The sequence below is a fragment of the Oxyura jamaicensis genome, chromosome Z, assembly GCF_011077185.1.
Source record: "Oxyura jamaicensis isolate SHBP4307 breed ruddy duck chromosome Z, BPBGC_Ojam_1.0, whole genome shotgun sequence".
In the NCBI taxonomy this organism is placed as follows: Eukaryota; Metazoa; Chordata; class Aves; order Anseriformes; family Anatidae; genus Oxyura; species Oxyura jamaicensis.
This window is the reverse complement of record NC_048926.1, coordinates 11608467-11628170: the sequence shown is the minus strand read 5'-3', so window position 1 is coordinate 11628170 and position 19704 is coordinate 11608467. Positions and strand designations below refer to the sequence as shown.

Sequence of the window (19704 nt, the reverse complement as noted above, 5' to 3'; positions counted from 1 at the left end):
CCAGAGGCACCAAAACATGCTGAACTGGGAGACTTCTGTTCATTTCCCAGCCCTTGTAACTGTTCAGTGTCAATGTATTTAATTAGTGTAAGAGCAACAGACTTGCTAAAGGAGATACTTCCAAAGCTGCTGCAGCACAGGGCTTCTATGCAGTTTCTTAAGTCTGAGGTTTCTTGTTCAACTTTCACGAAAAACAGTTCTTACCAAAATGTATTTTATTTTAATAGGATAGTTAAGAGTGCTATAGATATCCCCAATTAACACTTCCATTTTCTCTTGCAGTCACACAAAGTCATCTTGCTTCATCTGTCATTGATCAGAGGCCAAGAAATCTTACTTCAAGGTCGGTGAGAAACTGATTTTTACAAAAAAAGAGACATGTCTAACTAAAGATCTCTGCCAATCCAATACAGTACAAACAATCTGTGGTTAACCAAGCTAGGAACACCAGAATTATTTTATGCCAGGTAGAGCAGGTGGTGTTAAAATTCCTCTTCAGCTTGTTTGGATCGAGAACGTTTCAGTTGCAGCAGTCTATCCACTGTTTCAGCAATTGTACGCTCACCATGCACCTTGTTATCTCTGGTACGGATGTTAACTGTTCCGCTGGCCTTCTCCTTCTCACCAACAACTAGAAACAACCAAGATGCAAAGGCATGAACTTTACTTTCAACAATCTATACTGCCTACCAATTCCCTTAAAACACAGGCATGTTAAACGAGCATTCTAAAAAGCATACAACACAACAACAACAAATTCTCATTTGCCCTCCTCCCAGCTCCCCTAACTTAGATCTGTGACAGCCAATAGACTTCATCTCCATAGGTTTTAGTATATTTTGCAAATAGCAATTTAGCAAAATATGAGTAAAGAAAAGAGTAAACTGCATAAGCCAAGCTTGACAGTAAAAAGACCCACAAAGTTGAAATGAAAAATAAATGTAGGAGTATTCCATGGGCAAAGGTTAGAAACACAGCTTGACTGTAAATAATCAAGAGCTATTTGTTTGCTTTACAGAAACAAGACAGCTTATTGGCAAAGCCCAAACCTATTTATTTAAATTAAGCATTGATAGGTACCAAGACTGTATCTGTATGTTGCATTACTAATAAAAAATTATGTAATCTTCTTGGAGGTAGCTATGAGAAACTGCATTTCTATACTTAGTGGGAGATTGCTCATCTGCAGATATTTGACAACTTTTTGAAACAGCCTCTGAACGTAAGTTAGGTGAGATTTTTTTTCCTGGCAGGCTGACTAGTTGTTTGTGGTTTTCAAAGTAAAATGTGGTTGCATCTCATCTGTATCATATGCTTAAAGTTTTAAATAACAGAAGAACTTTATTCACAATTCTGTAAATTACTGTGAGAGTGAGTTTCTCTTTGATAGACTCCAACTTTCATGGTTTGCCCACAGATGGAAGGTCAATGCTAGAGCTCAAGTTAAGTACATGACGTTGGTGCTGCTTCAAATCATGTGCTTCAGGGTCAGTTTCTAATTGTCCCTGCATCACCTTTTCTTGCAAGTCTCCTCAGAGCTCAGAAATGCACCACAGCAGAATGAAGTGAACTTAGGGTACTACTTTTACACTTGAAATGAGAGCATAAATTACTGGGGGGACCAAGAAGGGGAAGGAATAATTCACAATCACAATTAACAATCTGAGTGACAAGTGCCAGTAGATTTAATGTGCCCACACTGCTGATCAGAAAACAGCAAAGAACTCCTAAAGCAGCAGCAATGCCTTGGGCCACACAACAGGGACCTGTGGCCCTAAAACACTACCACCTGCTCAGAGCACCCGTCTCAAAAAGTCAGCCAGGATAAGGTAACAAATTCACTATACATTACCCAAAATGAAGTTATACTGTGCAAGCTGAGCATTTCTGATCTTCTTGTTCAGTGTGCACCCAGGATCTACATCGATATCTGCCATTAATCCAGCATCGTGGAATTGCTGTCTGACCTATGGAAAAAGTATTTAAACTGTCACAGCGGGATAAATTGTGATGATGAACTATTTGTGACCTGTAGAGTTAAGCCAGTCAAGCCTATCTGACCTCCACTAAACCAAAGACATTGTCATTGGCTCAAGCCTTGGTGATGAGCCTACTGTAGAGAACAAAACAAGGCCTACTATCGTACAAGTACACACCAATTAAATCAGTGAGCAATTATGTCAATATCTAATGTTTCGGCGTGAACAGTTACTCTGGTTTGATACTGTACATGGCAGCAGTGTGGTGAGGCTTTCAATTATAAGTTTTTTTTTTATTTATTTTGCAGACTTATTTATATATCATGAGCTTGAAAGAAATATAGAAAAATGTCTGCTGAATGCTAAAGATAAGACCTCTCTTTCTTACTGCTCTGCAGGATGGATATGGCTGCAGGGAACTTGAAGTGTAAGAGAGTTTTTCCCTCTAGCTGTAAATCTGAGCTTTCCAATAATAAAAACCTCACAAAGATAAGTATTTGATGTTTGGGTACCCAAAATTTATTTCAATGTCTCTTTAAAATCCTTCTAAAACTTCAGCAGCTTATTGTCATTGTAATATATACAAGTGATATAATGTAATACGCAAAGACTTGTAATATTTATCTCAGAAAAATACTACTAATAATTAATGACTGAGTATCTCAGCTAAATACAGCATTTCTGAAACAGGGAAAAAAAAAAAAAAAAACACACCCCTAAATCATATACTTCACCTTTTGAGCGTATTCATCACATGTTGGTCCTACTGGTACCACCATTACCTGCTGTGGGGACAGCCAGAGTGGCCTTCAATAAAGAAATAAGAAAAGTTGTTATATAACTTTTAGTATTTTTCAATATGGAAAATGCTGTTAACAGATGGGACTAAAATCTACATGAGAGATTAATTAAGCCAGCAGCTTAGATTGGGTTGAGATGTGATGACAGCATTATGCTCAAGTTACAGCTTACCTTCCAGAAAACTTGAGTGTCTAAAAATTGCAGCAGGGGCAAAAGTACTTTTTGACCTGAGGATTCAAGCTGTGTTTTACAACAGACAACAATTCAGCAGGGGAGATTTAGGTTAGAAATTAGGTGAAAGTTTTTCACTCAGAGGGTGGTGAGGCACTGGAACAGGTTACCCAGGGAGGTTGTGGATGCCCCTGGCATTCAAGGCCAGGCTGGATACAGTTCTGGGCAGCCTCCTCTAGTCTCTAGTGGTTGGCAACTCTGCCCCAAGTGGGGCGGGGGGGGGGGGGGGGGGGGGGCGTGAGGGTTGAAACTAGATGACCTTTGAAGTCCTTTTCAACCTAGGCCATTCTATGATTCTGTGATTCCATCACAGATACAGGAGATTACCATGACTCTCTTCTGTGTGGTACAGCTGGAAGAGCAAGGTGAGAGATACACACCTCAGACAGATGAGCTGCATGCTGCACATGCAAGACTGGTATCACGTATAGGCTACCATACATAGAATTATTTTATACCTGAAGAAAGGGGTTCAGAAGGGACTGCCCTGTAGTATACCTATAGCATGCCTCTGTAGCAGGGAAATAAAATTAACCCTCTTGACTCTTGTATGCCAATTTATCCTCCATTTAAAAGTGTTTGCTCAAAATCTACTTTCCAACGTTACCATTTGCCTCCATAGTTTTCAGTTAGAATGGCGATCATTCTCTCCACAGATCCCAGGATAGCCCGGTGAATGATAACTGGTCTTGTCTTGTCATTACCATCATGGCTGTGAATGAAGTTAGTTACACATATAAGTGACAGAAAAGTTAAGTTATACAGCAGTTAAGATCACCAGCTTCTGTGCTTACCTGACAAAGGTGAGGTTAAATCTGACCGGCAGCTGGAAGTCTAGCTGGATTGTAGCACATTGGTGGTAGCGGCCGATGGCATCTTTAATCTGAATGTCAATCTTAGGAAACAAAAGATTGAAACTTTATAAGAGTTTATGATACAAGCATGTCACTCTGACAGCAAACTCACTGTTTTAAGACAGAAGCTTTCACTCATAGTACAGAGGAACTATGTATGTTTTTTGAGAACATACTTTCACTTCAGCGTGTTTTAAAATGATTTGCAAGTTTTGATGGAAACATCATTAGAACTAAAAACAAGGTAAGCAGGTGGAGAGACATTACTTCACAGACTACATTGAATACCTCAATACTTTCTGTGAGTTTGCTTTGTTTTTCATGGGACTTTCATAGTCTTTTCACTGAGTAAATTCAGCAGCACATCAAGGGAGGGTGGGCAGTTGTGGATGTTGGCTCAGAACTCAGCAATAATCACCAAAAATCCTGGACGCAGTATGCACATCCTACTGTTAAATAGTCCACTTACCAACAGGGATCTTAGCGACACTTGGTCTGCCTGTGAATATCTACAGTAAAGACTGTTCTATCTATTGCACCTTATACTTTAATCCTGGATATACTAATGATAGAAGTTAGACAAGTAGACTGCTAGAAAACAGTTCATTCATAGTATTTGGACCTTACTTAATTAGTGAATTGCCCTCTTCTTCATCATTATACTGGTCTGGCTATATGTTGGGGCTGTTTACCTTATTTTAACTTATGTACCAAATGAACAGATCACTGTTTTACTCACAGAAGCAGTAAGTGTCTTTCAAAAGTCACTTAGCTAAATAGTAACTGATCAAAAATTTTGCATTCAGAAGCCAGTCTATCATAGTTCAGCTACTCACCAGAGAGTTTCCATCAAAGTCATTAACAATCATCTTTAATTCCAAATCATCCACTTAGAGAGTAAGAAAAAAAATATTCCAAGTTGGTTTAAAGGTCCCCTGGATGTAGAGCTTCACTTAACAATGCAACTTTAACCAGTTTCCATTAAAATCATAGCAGAAAGCTATGTTTGCTCACTTTACTTTAGCTAGTGTATTAGGAGCAAGTATAAGTCTAACAAAGTGTTCTTGTGGATATTTGCCCCCTTTCAAATGAACTGAGGAAGTTACTAAATCTTGTTTGCATTTCAAGTTATGATTAGCTGTTACAACACATTCCACCTGCAACCTATACAGTGAAATTGATTCAATTAGCATACAGAGAAAAAAACAGAACTAGTTTACTAGACTGATAATAAAGCTAGACAAAATTTGCGTCTATTAGGGAAATATTTGCAAGCAACTTTGTAAGGCTCTGTGCCCTTATGCTCAAAGATATCAAAATTTCTGGAAAGTTCTACTTAATCTGTGCAAACAGGAAGCAAATCAAAGCAAAGAGCTTCCTTAGGAGGAAAACCAGTGCAAGGATATTTATTAATAACAAAACCCACCAGCAAAACTTAGTGCAGCTACAGCTACAAAACCATGCCAACAAATGGAAGATTTTTTTTTTCAGAAATCTGTTTAATAAACAATGTTAAGGTTATTATCATTTTTCTCTTTTTTCTCTCTCTTTTTTTTTTTTTTTTTTGTAAGTATGAAGACAGGGTTAGGATTTCCTTTTTACTTGCTTTCTACAAGATCATTGCATTAGGAGTCACTGATCACCAAAAGGATTACTTGTAATGCAGCAATTGCTTTGGTAATACTGATCCAACACTGCCACCTCCTGTTCACATCTCCCACTAAGCTACTCAGCTCTGCTTAAGCAGCGAATAGCTTATAAGTTTGATTAATTAAACAAGTATTTGATTAATTAAACAAGTATTAAAGCTATGTAGAAAAAAAATAAAAATCACAGAATATTTTCCCTCTGTCAAGTAAGTCAGAGTTTATGTAGCTGGGAAAACAGAAAATTCCAGCCAAACACCACCATAAAATATTAGATAACTATATAAAACAAAACAAACACAAACAACAACAAACTTCCCTTTCTACTCAACAAGTCCAAGTGCAAGGTGCTGCCCTGGGTCAGGGCAATCCCAGACATGAGCACAGACTGGGAGAAGAATGCATTGAGAGCAGCCCTGCAGAGAAGGACCTGGGGGCTCTGGTGGACAAAAAGCTTGACATGAGCCAGCAGTGTGTGCTTGCAGCCCAGAAGGCCAACTGCGTCCTGGGCTGCACCAACAGAGGGGTGGGCAGCAGGGGAGGGAGGGGATTGTGCCCCTCTGCTCTGCCCTTGTGAGGCCCCACTTGAAGGAGTGCTGCATCCAGGGCTGGGGCTCCCAGCACAAGAAGGGTGTGGGGCTGTTAGAATGGGTCCAGGGGAGGGCCACGAAGATGCTCAGAGGGCTGGAGCTGCTCTCCAGTGAAGAAAGGCTGAGAGAGATGGGGATGTTCAGCCTGGAGAAGAGAAGGCTCCAGGGAGACCTCACTGAGACATTTCAATACTTAAAGGGGTCTTATAAGAATGATGAAGATGGATTATTTACTCAAATAGATAATGATAGGACAAGGGGGAATGGCTTTAAACTAAAAGAGGGGAGATGTAGATAAGATGTGAGGAGGAAGTTCTTCACTGTAAGGGTGGTGAGGCCATGGCACAGGCTGCCCAGAGAAACTGTGGCTACCCCATCCCTGGCAGTGCTCAAGGCCAGGCTGGATGGGGCTTTGGGCAACCTGGACTGGTGGGTGGCATCCCTGCCCCAGGCAGGGGGTTGGAACTAGATTTAAGGCCCCTTCCAACCCCAGCCATTCTATGATACTCCAAGCTTTGTACTTGTGCAAGCCAACAATCTCAGCTTGTACCAATTTCTCACTTTAAGAATCACTATTGTTCTGTATCCTCAAGCCAAAACTAAATAGCACCAATGTTTTAAAAAGACATACTGACACTGAAAAATTTAGCTACAGCATTACGTTGGAAGGGAATGTACGGAATGAGTAGAAAATAAAAGCTGTCTTTACCAAGAAGACATGAAAAAAAAACAAGAGCAACACCATAGTATTTTATTCCCCTTTCTCATAATAAGATATAAAAAACATTCTTCATAGGTTAACAGCACTGTGTCCATCTGTATTTGTATAATTAACTGAAAGCAGCATTCCTTTTTCTTGGCAGGTATTTATGTAAGTTGCCTGGCAAACACTCTGCACTAATAGGCACCTAACACACATCTTTCTGGGTATATCTGCAGATAGCATGATTGTATGAAGACAAAAAGTTGCATTTTTTTGTGCTCCTCTGCCGTACTGAGAAGAACAGTATTTGCATGCTGTCCCCACCACTAACATTGCAGTGAATGGAAAGCAAGGAATTAATTGTATAAGCTTTTGTCTACCTCTTTCAACCAGAATTAAAAGCCTAACCCAGCTAGAAGTCCATTGCAACATACTAACCTTAGGTCCATAGAAAGCTCCATCGCCAGGGTTCAACTCCCACTTCTCACCAAAGTCATTCAGGCTGTTTTCCAGTTGCTAGAGTTAAAGGAAATATACACTCAGTGTTTCTCATTTGTTTCCATGTCACAGCATCAAGTCAGCCTGCTGCTACAGACATCTAACACTACCGGACTTCCAGTATTTCCCCATAACTATTGCAACACATTCCTATCCACCTCATTACTTTTCTGAAAAAGGCGAGTTTTGGAAGAGTCCCAGCTAAAATAGATCAATTTAAGTAATTTACTCCATATTTAAACAAAGCTGATGTATCTATTTCAGAAGAGGCTAAACAAGGAGCATTAGCTAGGATGCAAGAACTTTTTATGATAGATTCAAAGTTTGTAAATCTTGAGAGAGAAACCAACCCTTGTATATCTAGTGTCTGTTCTTGCCCTGTCTCCTGCCAACCACTGAATCTGCAAGGGCTAACACTTTAATTGTGAAAACAGACTGTTTTTTGGAAGACTGTTCAGTCTTATTATATATACAGGTGCTGTCAGAATTGGGTCTCTTCATCCTCCCTCCCCCCACCTTCAATTTTTCAATCAATTATAAAAAAAAAAGGAGACATAATTTGGTTGTGACATGGAGATCGCTTTTGTATGGAAAATAAGGGCACGTGTGGAGTGCCTAAGAAAGCTATTGCTAGTACCCAGATGGAATTGAAGAGTGTTATTAAGTTACATTTCTCAGGTAACCAGTTGCAAGTGTTACCTCCCAGAAGGCATTATGTTCTTACAGGACTTCCATCTGCAACCTTGCTTTCATATAGAAAATTAATAAAATTATTTACCTTTTCAGCTTCATTCCATACTTTGATATCTCCCAGGTACTTTTCAGGACGAGTGGAGAGATTCAGTTTAAAAGAAAATCCAAAGACATCATACACGGAACGCAAGAACTGCAGACAGCTCTTTATCTCCTCTTCAATCTTTGTAAGAATGGAAATAAAGTCTGAACTATGGAAAATTCAGCCATTCTAATACCCGATTTCATTTAACAGCAACCCATACCTGCTCCATAGCACAGAATATATGAGCATCATCCTGCTGGAACCGACGTACTCGAGTGAGTCCTGTGAGAGCTCCTGACAGTTCGTTGCGATGCAGAACACCAAAGTCTGCCAACCGTAATGGCAGCTCACGCCATGATCTCGGACGATGATCAAACATAAGGCTGAAGGAAAAAGTTTATTACTTGAATAACAGGCATTACTAAATGCCCATGATGTTAATGATGTAACCTGAATACAGTCATCTGCAACTATTTTTTCAGTGGAAAAGAAAAGAAACAAAAAATAGGTATTCTTTTATAGCTGATATGCTTCCCCCACTTCACCCAGAGAAGGTAACAGGTCCTGAACTGAGCATTAAAACCTGAATGGCTAAACTGCAACAAAATTGACAATGCCCTGCTAGCTGGTTCAGTTATCCAGAGTTCTTAGCACGAAGGTAAGCTTCAGTTCTAAAACACAACCACTGTAATAATGGAAAAATGACATTTCTCAGGGTCTCAATAGAGAGAGTTCATAGGCACAAAAACCTCATAACTACAGTGCTCCTGAAAACATGTCAGATATGAGTGCCTTAAGATGGCTATCTATACAATTAAGCAGAAAAGGAAAACAGTGTTGATTAAAAAAAAAAAAAAAATCTTTGATAAATTGTAGTTACTGCTATGTGTATTTACCAGTGTCCTGGACAGTTCATAGGCTTCAGAGCGAAGATTTCTTTCTCTACTTCAAAGGAAAACATGTTGTCACTGTAATGCTGCCAGTGCCCTGAAGTTGTCCATAGTTTGCTGTTGAAAATATTTGGAGTGACAACCTCCTGGAATCCACGTTTTCGATACTCACTCTAAAACAGACCCAGTACATAAAATAATTAATAAGCAAACAAATGTAATGGTACTCAGCCTTTGATCTGCAGCCATAAAAACATGGAAGTGCTGCCTTATTGAAGTCCATGACTCAGGAAAATAAATAAAGAAAAACAAGCTGGAGATTGCAGGATACCTTCCCTCTACCAGCACCACCCTTCCCCCAAACAACTGAGCAAGAAGAACAAGTTCCCTCCCAGCAAGCAAAGCAGCAGTCTCTCATTAATCAATGACACTTGGTAGTACATCTCAGCCCAAACATAAAATAACAAGATACAGATTTTTATATATTGCAACAGGTAGATCAGGATTTTTTTATTTTATTTTTTTATAACAAATAACTCCACAAGGTCAAGTTAAATACATTTATCAAATGAAACCGACAAGTCTCTGTGGAACAACTGTATTGTGAGTTTAGCTGTACTTTTAGTTGTCACAGAATCCATACTACAGATCAACATTATCACTGCTTTAACTGCAGGTTAATAAAGTTTTAATAAAAATGTAACCAGGCAGAGGTTGTTAAAACACCAAATCTAAACAGGTTTCTTTAGTACCATGGCTTACAGAACTAGGATATTGAACAGCCCTTCAATTCAACTCAATTTATACTGTTACACCATTTTATACTGTTACACATTTTTCTAAAGCAATTTCTTCTGTAAGATTTCCAAAACACATTACTTACCCGGATGAATTCAATTAATGTATTATAAATGTAAGCTCCTTTTGGCAGGAAAAAACAACTCCCAGGGCTGAGTTCATGAAAGAAAAACAGTTCTTGGTCCTGCAGAAAAATATTATTTGAAAAAAATAAGTAGTAATTGTACAGCCATTTTTTTTTTCATAGAATGTTCACAAATTAATTACTACTGACTGGGCATCACAAAAGTTAAAAAAAAACTTTGTCCCCACGTTGGGAACAAGCTGTAGCAACCCAGGTAGGAATGAGCATTGCCTACAGACTGAAGTGGAATGTTTTGCATGCCAAAGTGTTCAGGTAATATACTGGTTAATATGTGGACAAAGGATATTATGTTTAAAGAGAGAAAGCTCTAAAGATAAGTTGCTTACTTTAGTACTTTTGATGCTCTTCTAGGGAAAAGCACTTGGCTTTGAAACTTGACTAAAAATACTGACGTGTCACATCTTGGTTGTGGCAGCCAAGTGCTGTCTTTGAGATGCTCCTAGTTATGAGGTCATGTATACAGTGTGTTTGTGAAATACATTACCAGACAGACTGTCTCACCCGCCCAATTTTTCTGTGATCTCTGCTTTTAGCCTCCTCCTGGAACTTCTCCCACTCCTTCAGCATTTTTGCATCTGGGAATGAAATTCCATAGATGCGCTGGAGTGATTCCATATCAGCTTTGCCTTCCCAATAGGTAGAGGAATTCTGCATGCAAAAAAAAAAAAAATGAAATGATGAATAAAAGGAGTAGCCTCCACAAATTACTACTACTGCCTGTTGTGAAAAGGCATGTAATCATTAAAAAATTGCTATATATAACAGAGTAACTATGGCAAAAGGAGAATTTTAATTATAAATACCAATGAGAAAAACACAGAAAGAAAAGACAATATGTAAAAATGTTTTTGAGCTCTACTTCAGTATTTTTTTCTTTTATAGCCCACTGTAGCCATCTATTCCAACTGAACTACTCACTTTTGGCTATAACCATCAGCTGAGAAAAAAAAAAAACTCTAGCTGATACAATGTAACCAAGAATTAAATAATTGTTTTCTGATCTGCACTGGAAGTGAAGGCCCTGGCCACATAGTTAGTTGGTCTTTGCACCACATGAATATTATTCTTGTAGCACACAACCCTTCACCAATTGGTTAAATTGAGTTTGTGGCCAGGCTATCCACTTTGCATTACATTCTTGGATAATGTGCTGTCATATTGCCCAAAGACAGCAACATACTTTCAAATGAACACATTTTTCTAAGGTAGTTTCGGCCCTTACCTTATGAATTTTTATGGTCTTTATCTTGCCAGTATGTCTGACATGAGGCCCTCTGCATAAATCTATCAAGGGGCCACACCTAAGAACAGAAAAACATTAATTTAGTATATTTCCTCCCAGCGAGTTTTATCCAGTAATATTATTATGCATGTGTAATCACCTGTATACTGTTGTAGTTGGAGTATTGACCTTCTCATTCAGGATGCGACACTTAAATTTGTTATACTGAGAAAAAAAAAACACCACACATATTTGTTAACTCCTTGTTAAGCAGTAGGGCTGACAAGCAGTTTAAACTATTTGCAAACCTGATGCTGTACTACATCAAAAGAGGATTATGCAAGATAGCTGTACAGTATTGGTGCTCCAGTCAAAAAGAGTAGCAAGCTGCCCAGAGGTCTCCATACTAACAGTCTCCATACTAACAAGTTTTAAACCTTCAAGTCCATTTGGAACCCAAATGGACAACGCCCTTGGTCGACACTGCCCTGCGCATGAGGTTGGACTGTTTCCAACCTGAATAACACTGTGAGTCTCCTGATGTTTCAGTAGTGAAAATTGAGTATCTCTGAATGCCAGACAATTATTTACAGCTAGGTACAAAAGAGAAAGATCAGCTTTTATTGTTGCTTGGAGCTTCCCAGAAGTCTTTATTCTAAAAAAAATGTTGTATGAAGCTTACTGAGAGCATCGCAAATGCAGTTGTAGCATCACCATAGCATTTTAGTACAGCCAATACAATATGGGCACATAACATAACCACACATGATCTATATATAACTGCAAATTTACATCCATGGGAAATAAATGAAGAACGTGGATTCAAAGATACCACCAAGGTCACCCAGTGGAAGACCTACAGTTCTTACAGTTGCAGAAAAATCTAATGTGCGTTCCTGAGAACTTAAATGATGCCTTTGCTCATTTTTTTAGAGTTAAATATCACATATGAGTCTGTAGGAACACAACGTCTCTAAAAATTAATTTGAGAGACCTTCTACCACTAATAGAACACTTGGCTAACTGTGTGATGGTAGTAACAACATTATAAAACAGCCTACCTTGAACATTTCAAGTAGTGTTTCCTTCTTAACTTCCAGTCTTTCAAAAGCTTGTTTTTCCTTCATGATCTTTTTGCATAATGTTTCCAAAGCAGAGAAATCATTACTTGATACACCCCTAAAATAAACACACACAAAAGAACGAATCATTCTCACTTTCACTTGCAATTTCTGACCTGGTTGCATTGTACCAGCTTGTGGCTGGGACACACTGTGAAGAACAAACTCATCTTCAGTAGTGCAGATGGCTTTGTTCTGGTAACAAGAAAATAACAGAACCCTTGCTGTGACTGCCATCTCCCTACTCCTGAAAAATAATACAAAACCTACCCTTCCTCAAGGAACATGTCGTAATAAAATCCATTTTCTATTGGTGGACCATAGCACAAACATCCACCATAGATTCGCTCCATAGCTTCACCCATTATGTGAGCACTTGAGTGCCAGTATACCTATTGGAAGTGAAAAAGAGGGGTCAAGTATGAATATGCACAATGCATTTCTCAGTGGTTTAATTAAAAACTTTTTTTGAATGCTTGCTTTTAAGGGTACTTGATGCAGATCCCACATTAGAGCAGTCATCAGAAAAGCCCCAGAACACTCCCATCCTAAGCATCAACATTCCAAAAAGTAACACTGGAAAATTGTTTTCTGCCTGATAGCAAATAATTCTTAGTTTCAGCCGCTGTTGAAATGATTCAGTTTTGCCCAGAAGTCAGGAAACTAACCCAACAACTTTTCTTCTTTACTGTTAACATCAATTGATCAGCTCTGCTGATGTACAGCATGAAGCTGACAAGGTGCACATTCAACATAAAGCTGTGGTCCTGCGAAGACTTTATGCAAGGCAAGTCCTGCACTGATATAGAACAGTTCATAAAGTTAAAAACTGTACTACATCTTGTAGTGCACCTTAAGTTCTGACGAAGTGAAACAAAATCTGTAAGACTTCAGTCTGCTTTTATATGCACGGATCAGAAGACATAAATATCACAAAAACCATCATTTAGTCATGATAAAAACCCTAAGTTTGAATGCAAGACCTCTGTGATGAGTTTGCAGCTTCTCGTACCAAGTAACTTTTTCTAAAGACGGAATTAAAAATTTGGCTAGATAATGGCTATCTACATTTAGCTGAATGAAGAGCTGAAATAAAGTATGTTCTGTATGTAAAACTAATAAGAGCAGCTTACTCAGCTCTTTTATGTCTGTAGACAGTACTTCTGTACTCAGCATTGCTTTTGCAGTCAAGCTAAAGAGGCCAGCTCAAAGAACCTACTTTATGATAACATGAAGGTTGAAAATATAACAGACCTGGCATAAACTATAGCAACTGCGAGCCCAATTGTTAACTAACACAAAGCAACATGTACAATATCTGCAGCATCACATTTTCTTCTTAATGAAGAAAATGCATATGTACCTACACAGCAAACCTTTTCTCTCCTCTTCCTCCTCCTCTTTTAAGCACAGTAAAGATGCTAATAACTACTAGAGGCTGGGTTTAATGCAAATCTAAAGGCAAACAAATTTTAATTACAAGATACTCACTGCTTGAGCCTCTTCATCTTCAAACTTGAGCAGTTCCAGGGTACAGTCCTCCTCCAAAGGACGGTCTAGATCCCAAACCATCTTGTTCACTTTAGCAATAACAGTATTGTCAGCTAAGCCCTGACTAGAGAATAAATACATGGTATGTAATTATTTTAAATCAGCAGGTAGAAATAAGCCAGGTTTACCCTCCATGTTGAGTAAGATTTTCATGAGTGCTCAGAGTGGGTACAATGCCATAAATAAATTCCAAATGGAAGAGCAGTTTAGCCAGTCGTGAACATTTATGAAAATCCTATTCACATCTCTTGAGAGATGTAGGAGGAAATCTGCATTATATACTAGACATTCATGCATTCATCAACATATTTGAGCTAGAGGCAAAGTACTAACCTGACTTCAAAATCCTACTGCAATAGAAAACAGAACTTCTCTTTTAAAACTTATCAGATACCATTTGTAATGTAGTGACTTTATAGTTCATCTCCAGTAGGAAAAATAATAATAATTAATTGAGCCCAAATCATAAAAGCAGAGAAGATTCCAATAACATGACACCTAAGCATGAAAAAATAATCAAAAGAAAAGATATTTCACCTCTAGGAATTACTTTAATAATATTGACTGTTAGGGTGTTCAGTGTGTTTTGTTCAAATCCTCCTCAAAGTACATTTGAGTCTTCCGGAGCTGCACAATGCTCTTTTTGACAACTATCTCCCATGCAAGTAAAACTGCAGTTAAGCAAAAGACTCTCATGTTACTTCTCACTGAAAATCAAGTGAAAAATCATCTTCCCCAGGCCCACGCAAACTAGTTTTGCATATACAAACATTAATGATCACAGGCATGACTTACAGATGTAGATCTGTCTAAAAATTAGTAAGCGTATCACAGAATAGAATCATACCTAATTCCACAAGCAATTTGATAAGGAGTTGTCTTCCAGGACTCAGCATCAACCTGCTTGCCATCAGGTAATGTAACTTTAATGGGTTTACTCTCATTAGCAGCTCTTTCTGCAAGGAGTGCATCATGTTCAGCTTTAAGTTTATTGTACATCTCTAAACGCTCATTGATAAATGCAGGCCAGGGATTTAGCTACATCAAGAATAAAAAGAAAGAAAAATGTAATAGATTATTAGAATACTCTAACATCACATTATGTCAAGAATACAAACAGAATGGATGCATTTTTCACAAGGAGCTACGTGACTGTATCTATAGTTGTGTGTGTGCTATATATATCTAACAAGCAATCATTTTCAGTACCTAATAACTATATAAGACTTCAGCTTAATAATTAGTACTTTGAAATGCACCGCTGTACAACTGTTTAATTAACTACAGATATGTTAACAAGCTACTACATAGTTTATTAAACCAGTGTTTAAATTGATTTATTAAATACTGGTTTAATAAACTACACAAGGACAAAGATCATAGAACCATAGAATCATAGAATCATAGAATATCCTGAGTTGGAAGGGACCCTTAAGGATCATCAAGTCCAACTCTTGACACCGCACAGGTCTACCCAAAAGTTCAGACCATGTGACTAAGTGCACAGTCCAATCTCTTCTTAAATTCAGACAGGCTCGGTGCAGTGACAACTTCCCTGGGGAGCCTGTTCCAGTGTGCAACCACCCTCTCTGTGAAGAACCCCCTCCTGATGTCAAGCCTAAATTTCCCCTGCCTCAGCTTAACCCCGTTCCCGCGGGTCCTGTCACTGGTGTTAATGGAGAAAAGGTCTCCTGTCTCTCGACACCCCCTTACGAGGAAATCACACCCTGAATCAATCTGAAAAGACTGTAGAAGTTCACCATAAAAGTAGATTTTTATTATTAGGGCAGAAAACTCAGGGAATACCTCTAGTCTGAGCCACCTGGAGAGGAAGTGCCTCTGGTCTACGTGTCACATAAAGATGTCAGGCTGTCAGCTTGCGCATAGCCCAGGTCATACAGCTACAAGGCCAGATCAGCTTAGTGCTGGCTAGCAGCTGGCCCTCTCTGTGCACAGTTAGAGAGATGCGTTTACTCATACCAACCCGAAACACGGAAGATAGAACATCTTTTGCAGACTTTTCATTGCTGCTGAGATCTGCTGCAGAGCTCCTGGTGCAAGGGGGGGCACAGCAAAAAGCATCAGGAAACAGCAACTGTGGAAATCTCAGCTGCTCTCCCATTACACTGATATAACTTGCTGTCAAGGGCAACAATGTAACTTCAAGGCAAACTTTGCTGAAGTAAGAAATAGTGGGGAAAGGCCCCACTGGAAGGGTGGATAAAATAAACCACAGGGATGCACCGCAGCGAGGCCAGCAGCACACAAAACCAAGGGACTGCGTCTCCCAACACCCCACGACCCCAGGACTGCTCACCTCCGTACGCCCTTCATCGCCAGCCCCTTCTTTCGTTTTCTTCTTCCCGCAGTCTGCCTTTTTTTCAGCCCCAGCATTTACCTATGGAGGGCAAACACCGTTTCCTCACATGCCAGCAGCCGCTGCGAGCCGCTCCAACCCCACGCACCGGGGGCACCCACCCCGCCGGCCTCTTGTATCGAACATCGTGCCAACCCCACTGCCTTTCCCCGGAGCTGGGGGGTCACCCCTGGGGCCACTTGATGGAAAAACTTCTGGGGAACAGCCCCGGCCGCCCACCAGCACCCGTCCTCCCGCCGGAGCGGCCGCCCCTCCCCAGGCCCGCCGCGGGGACTCCCCGCCTCAGCGCAGCCCCCGGGAGCGGTGTAGGGGGAGCCGGGGGAAGCCGGGACAAGAGGACCCCGGTGCCCCCCTCTCCCCCAACACGCTGCGGGGTTCACCTGTCCGTCAGCCCCCGCCATGTCCGCCCGTCGAGCCTAGCCGGCACCGAGAGAGAGAGGGAGGAGCGGGAAGGGAAGGGAAGGACCCCGCGCAGGCGCTTCCCGGCAGCCGAAGCTGATGCAACCGGAGGCGGCTCCACAGAGCCGAGCCAATGGGGCCGATGGGCAGCGCCAGGCAGGGCTGAGCCCGGCTGAACGGAGCCGAGCCGGGACGGGGATGCTGGGGCGTGCGGGCGGCGGGATGGGTCCGTGGGGTGGCGGCTGGCTGGGGGTGCCCGCAGCTCAAAATGGCGGAGCTCCTGTCAGCAACCCTCAGGGCGGGAAGAGAAGTCGGTGTCCCCGCGGCAGGACCGGGGAGGGAAGCAAAAAAAAAAAAAAAAAAAAAAAAAAAAAAAAGATTCTGAAGAAATTCTGTTATAACCTACATAACCTGGGCAGGAAGGTGCTGAATGGAGGGTCAGATGTGGACCGCAGGAGTCTGCTTCACTTAGCTCTGTCCTGAGGGCACTGACTTCTCTGAGAAATGGGCATAATATTCAGGCACATTTTTTGCTATTGTTACCTTCCTCCCCTTCTTTCCCTAGTGTAGTTTTAATGTAAAAATAGGTAGTATTTCCATTTACATTGTCTTGGCAGGCATGGGATACAAGAGCATTCGTATATCTGGTTAAACTCAGCCAGTAGCTAAGTGACTTGGTTTAGGTAAGGTATTTATTACAAAACTCCACATTTTAAAGAAATCCAGGTATAGACTCCTTATGTGGAAGGGGCCTTTGAAGAGTCGAGACCAGAGGTCAGGCAAACAGCTGGGCTGGGACCTCTGCCATCCGCAGGGTGCCTGACTCTACTGCCTCCTCGTGTACAAAGATGCTTGTATTAGCAGCTTCCTCTTCATCTGCAACAAAGCTTTGGGGTTTTCAAGTATTTCATTCAGTTAAAATGTTCTTAGGTGAATGTAAGAGCATCTCAGATTCTATGGCCTTAGGTGCTGTGAGAAAAATGGTCAGAAAATATAAGCAGTTTTGCATGGTTTTCTCATAGTGGGTATGCACGAGTGAGGGATGGTTGTGAGAACATGACCACATTGCTTGATCACAAATGTAGGAGCTTAATTAATGCAAATATTTTTATATTTTTTAAAATATTCAAAAGGGAAGGTTTAGTAAATATGAGTTTAAAGATGGAAGCAGATCTACAGAATAGACCTGAATAATTCGTTGTCTAAAAGTAAAATGTGCAGCATAAATACTGAAAAAAAAAAATAATTCTTATACAGCTACAGTTAATAATATATACGGTGATCTGTAGCAATACATCATTTAATTATACAGAGAACGTTTATTTTTAATACTAATTTTTAGATTTGCACTATATTCTAAAACACTTTTTGTGTGAAAGAATTAGAACTGAGTAAAAGAAAACACATTGAAAAACTTATAGGTAAATTGTCTTATCCTTAAATGAACAAAAACATGTACTGATACTGTTAAGGAGATGACAATAAGATGATTAAATATTTCGAAAGAGATTGGAAGAACTGTAGGAAAACTATCCTTTTTTTTTTTTTTTTTTTTTTTTTTTTTTTTTGCCAGAAGGTGGCAGCAGCGAAACATGAAGTGCTGGGAAAAAAAATTACTGAGGATGCCCTGTTCACAACTCTCAGCTTTATATAATGGGATTTATGGCATAAAACACAAAAACACGAATGAGTGTTTTCCTGGCTTTGCTCTTAAATAGAATAATTAAAGATGTGTGATTAGACTCAAGTGGGTTCTAAGTCACTACAAATTAATTTCAGTGTGTTTCAGTGATTATTGACAGGTGAATGAATGTCTGGATGTTTCTGCTTAATTTGAAATTTGTTGGAAGAAATTGTTGGAGAGTTTGACTGGAATTATGTTATTAGGTTTATATTTTCTTTAGGAAAACTAAAAATAGCAGCTAATCAAGGTAGAAACGAAGCATGAGAAGAGTGAAAGAGAATGAGAAACAAGTGAAAAGGTAAATGAAAATACAAGGAACAAAGGAAAGTGAAAGGGGTACTTTTTGTAATAATATTTTACAATGTGTAACATATGTGCAACATCTACTTGCACCATCTTTTTAAAGATACCTATCTAATTTACCATACAGCACTGGTTTTTCTCTAAAGAAAAGTGTCTAATTTTGTTTGTATTTGGTATACATTAAAGCAGCTCTATTCACTGTGGAGGTTTTCCTAACTTTGTATGCTCCTAACTAATCTAAAAACCAAACATTATGAAAGCCACCCATTTACATCCAGGGTTTAAAATACATTATTAGAATCAAAGTCTAGCAGACTGCCAGAAGCCTACATCGAGGAGAGAGCTATCAGCCCTCATTAAAAAATAATGCAAACATGGGAATTTCAGTGTTGAGAATCAAAATATTTTTGTGCAGTTTTCTGCTGTATTAGTTTCACCTGGGCTGATTTAACAAAGCAGTATACTTCTCAGAAGTCCAGTAGAGTGAGCATAGAAATGTGGATTCAGAAAGTTAATACTTGAAGTTAAAGGAAAATTTCAGAAAGCTGTCATTGTAGAATACCGGTGAATAATGTGAAAATAATTGAAGTTCTGGTTCAAATTGGCAATTTCTAGGAAAATTGAATCAAAGCCTTTGCCTTTTGATATTTATTCAATTTTCATGGCTTTATTTTAAAAAGAAAACAGGTATATTTTTAGGAGGGTAAGAAAAATGACTGGTCTTTCATGCAATGGAGGGACACAGTTTTAACTTTGTCTCTATCTACGACAGTTTAATATACAACCACTGCAGTACATAGTCTAGTAGTCTTTATGGCGCCACAGGGTTTGCCTAAGTCTGCTAAGCATTCTTCTTCTTCCAAAAGAGATGCTTCTTTGTGCTTCGCAGGGAGAAAATCCTTTCTGGTAAGAGAAACCCCCCACTGACTGTAAGTATAGTCTGTACAGTGACAGCTTGTCCCACCTGTGTCTCAGAATGCAGGTCCTCTTCAACTTTCCTGCTTGACACTCTTCATACCTGCAGCTGTGGGGATAATGCATTTAGATTACTTAGGGCTGAAGGGAGATACTGATTCAGTTTGTTCTCTACCACAGAGCTTTTTTTTTTTTTTTTTTTTTTTTTTTTTTTTTTTT

General features: G+C 39.6%; 1 protein-coding gene and 1 long non-coding RNA gene across 2 annotated transcripts in view; one reads left to right on the top strand and one right to left on the bottom strand.

Moving 5' to 3' along the window:
• Window positions 1-19704, top strand: part of LOC118156567 — a 754908-nt gene that overhangs the window by 591459 nt on the left and 143745 nt on the right. The gene's annotated exons all lie outside the window — the stretch shown is intronic.
• On the bottom strand, window positions 153-16600 carry TARS1 (threonyl-tRNA synthetase 1). Its single transcript, XM_035310709.1, has 19 exons — window positions 16565-16600; window positions 16125-16205; window positions 14655-14845; window positions 13748-13871; window positions 12527-12648; window positions 12197-12314; window positions 11296-11360; window positions 11136-11214; window positions 10415-10561; window positions 9854-9952; window positions 8977-9143; window positions 8301-8463; window positions 8081-8218; window positions 7243-7320; window positions 3806-3906; window positions 3619-3723; window positions 2714-2786; window positions 1853-1967; window positions 153-631 (listed from the first exon to the last, which is right to left on the bottom strand). The coding sequence occupies exons 1-19, from the start codon at window positions 16583-16585 to the stop codon at window positions 483-485; spliced, it is 2136 nt and encodes a 711-aa protein (XP_035166600.1). The 5' UTR covers window positions 16586-16600; the 3' UTR covers window positions 153-482.

Bases quoted from the DNA above. Each gene is read 5' to 3' on its own strand.
- TARS1 (XM_035310709.1), bottom strand. From the start codon at position 16,585: ATGGCGGGGGCTGACGGACAG. The intron at 16,206-16,564 runs GTGAACCCCGCA...TGCCCTCCATAG, and splicing joins TGGCGGGGGCTGACGGACAG to GTAAATGCTGGGGCTGAAAA. The intron at 8,464-8,976 runs GTAAATACACAT...TTTTTCCTTCAG, and splicing joins ATGAACTGTCCAGGACACTG to CCTTATGTTTGATCATCGTC.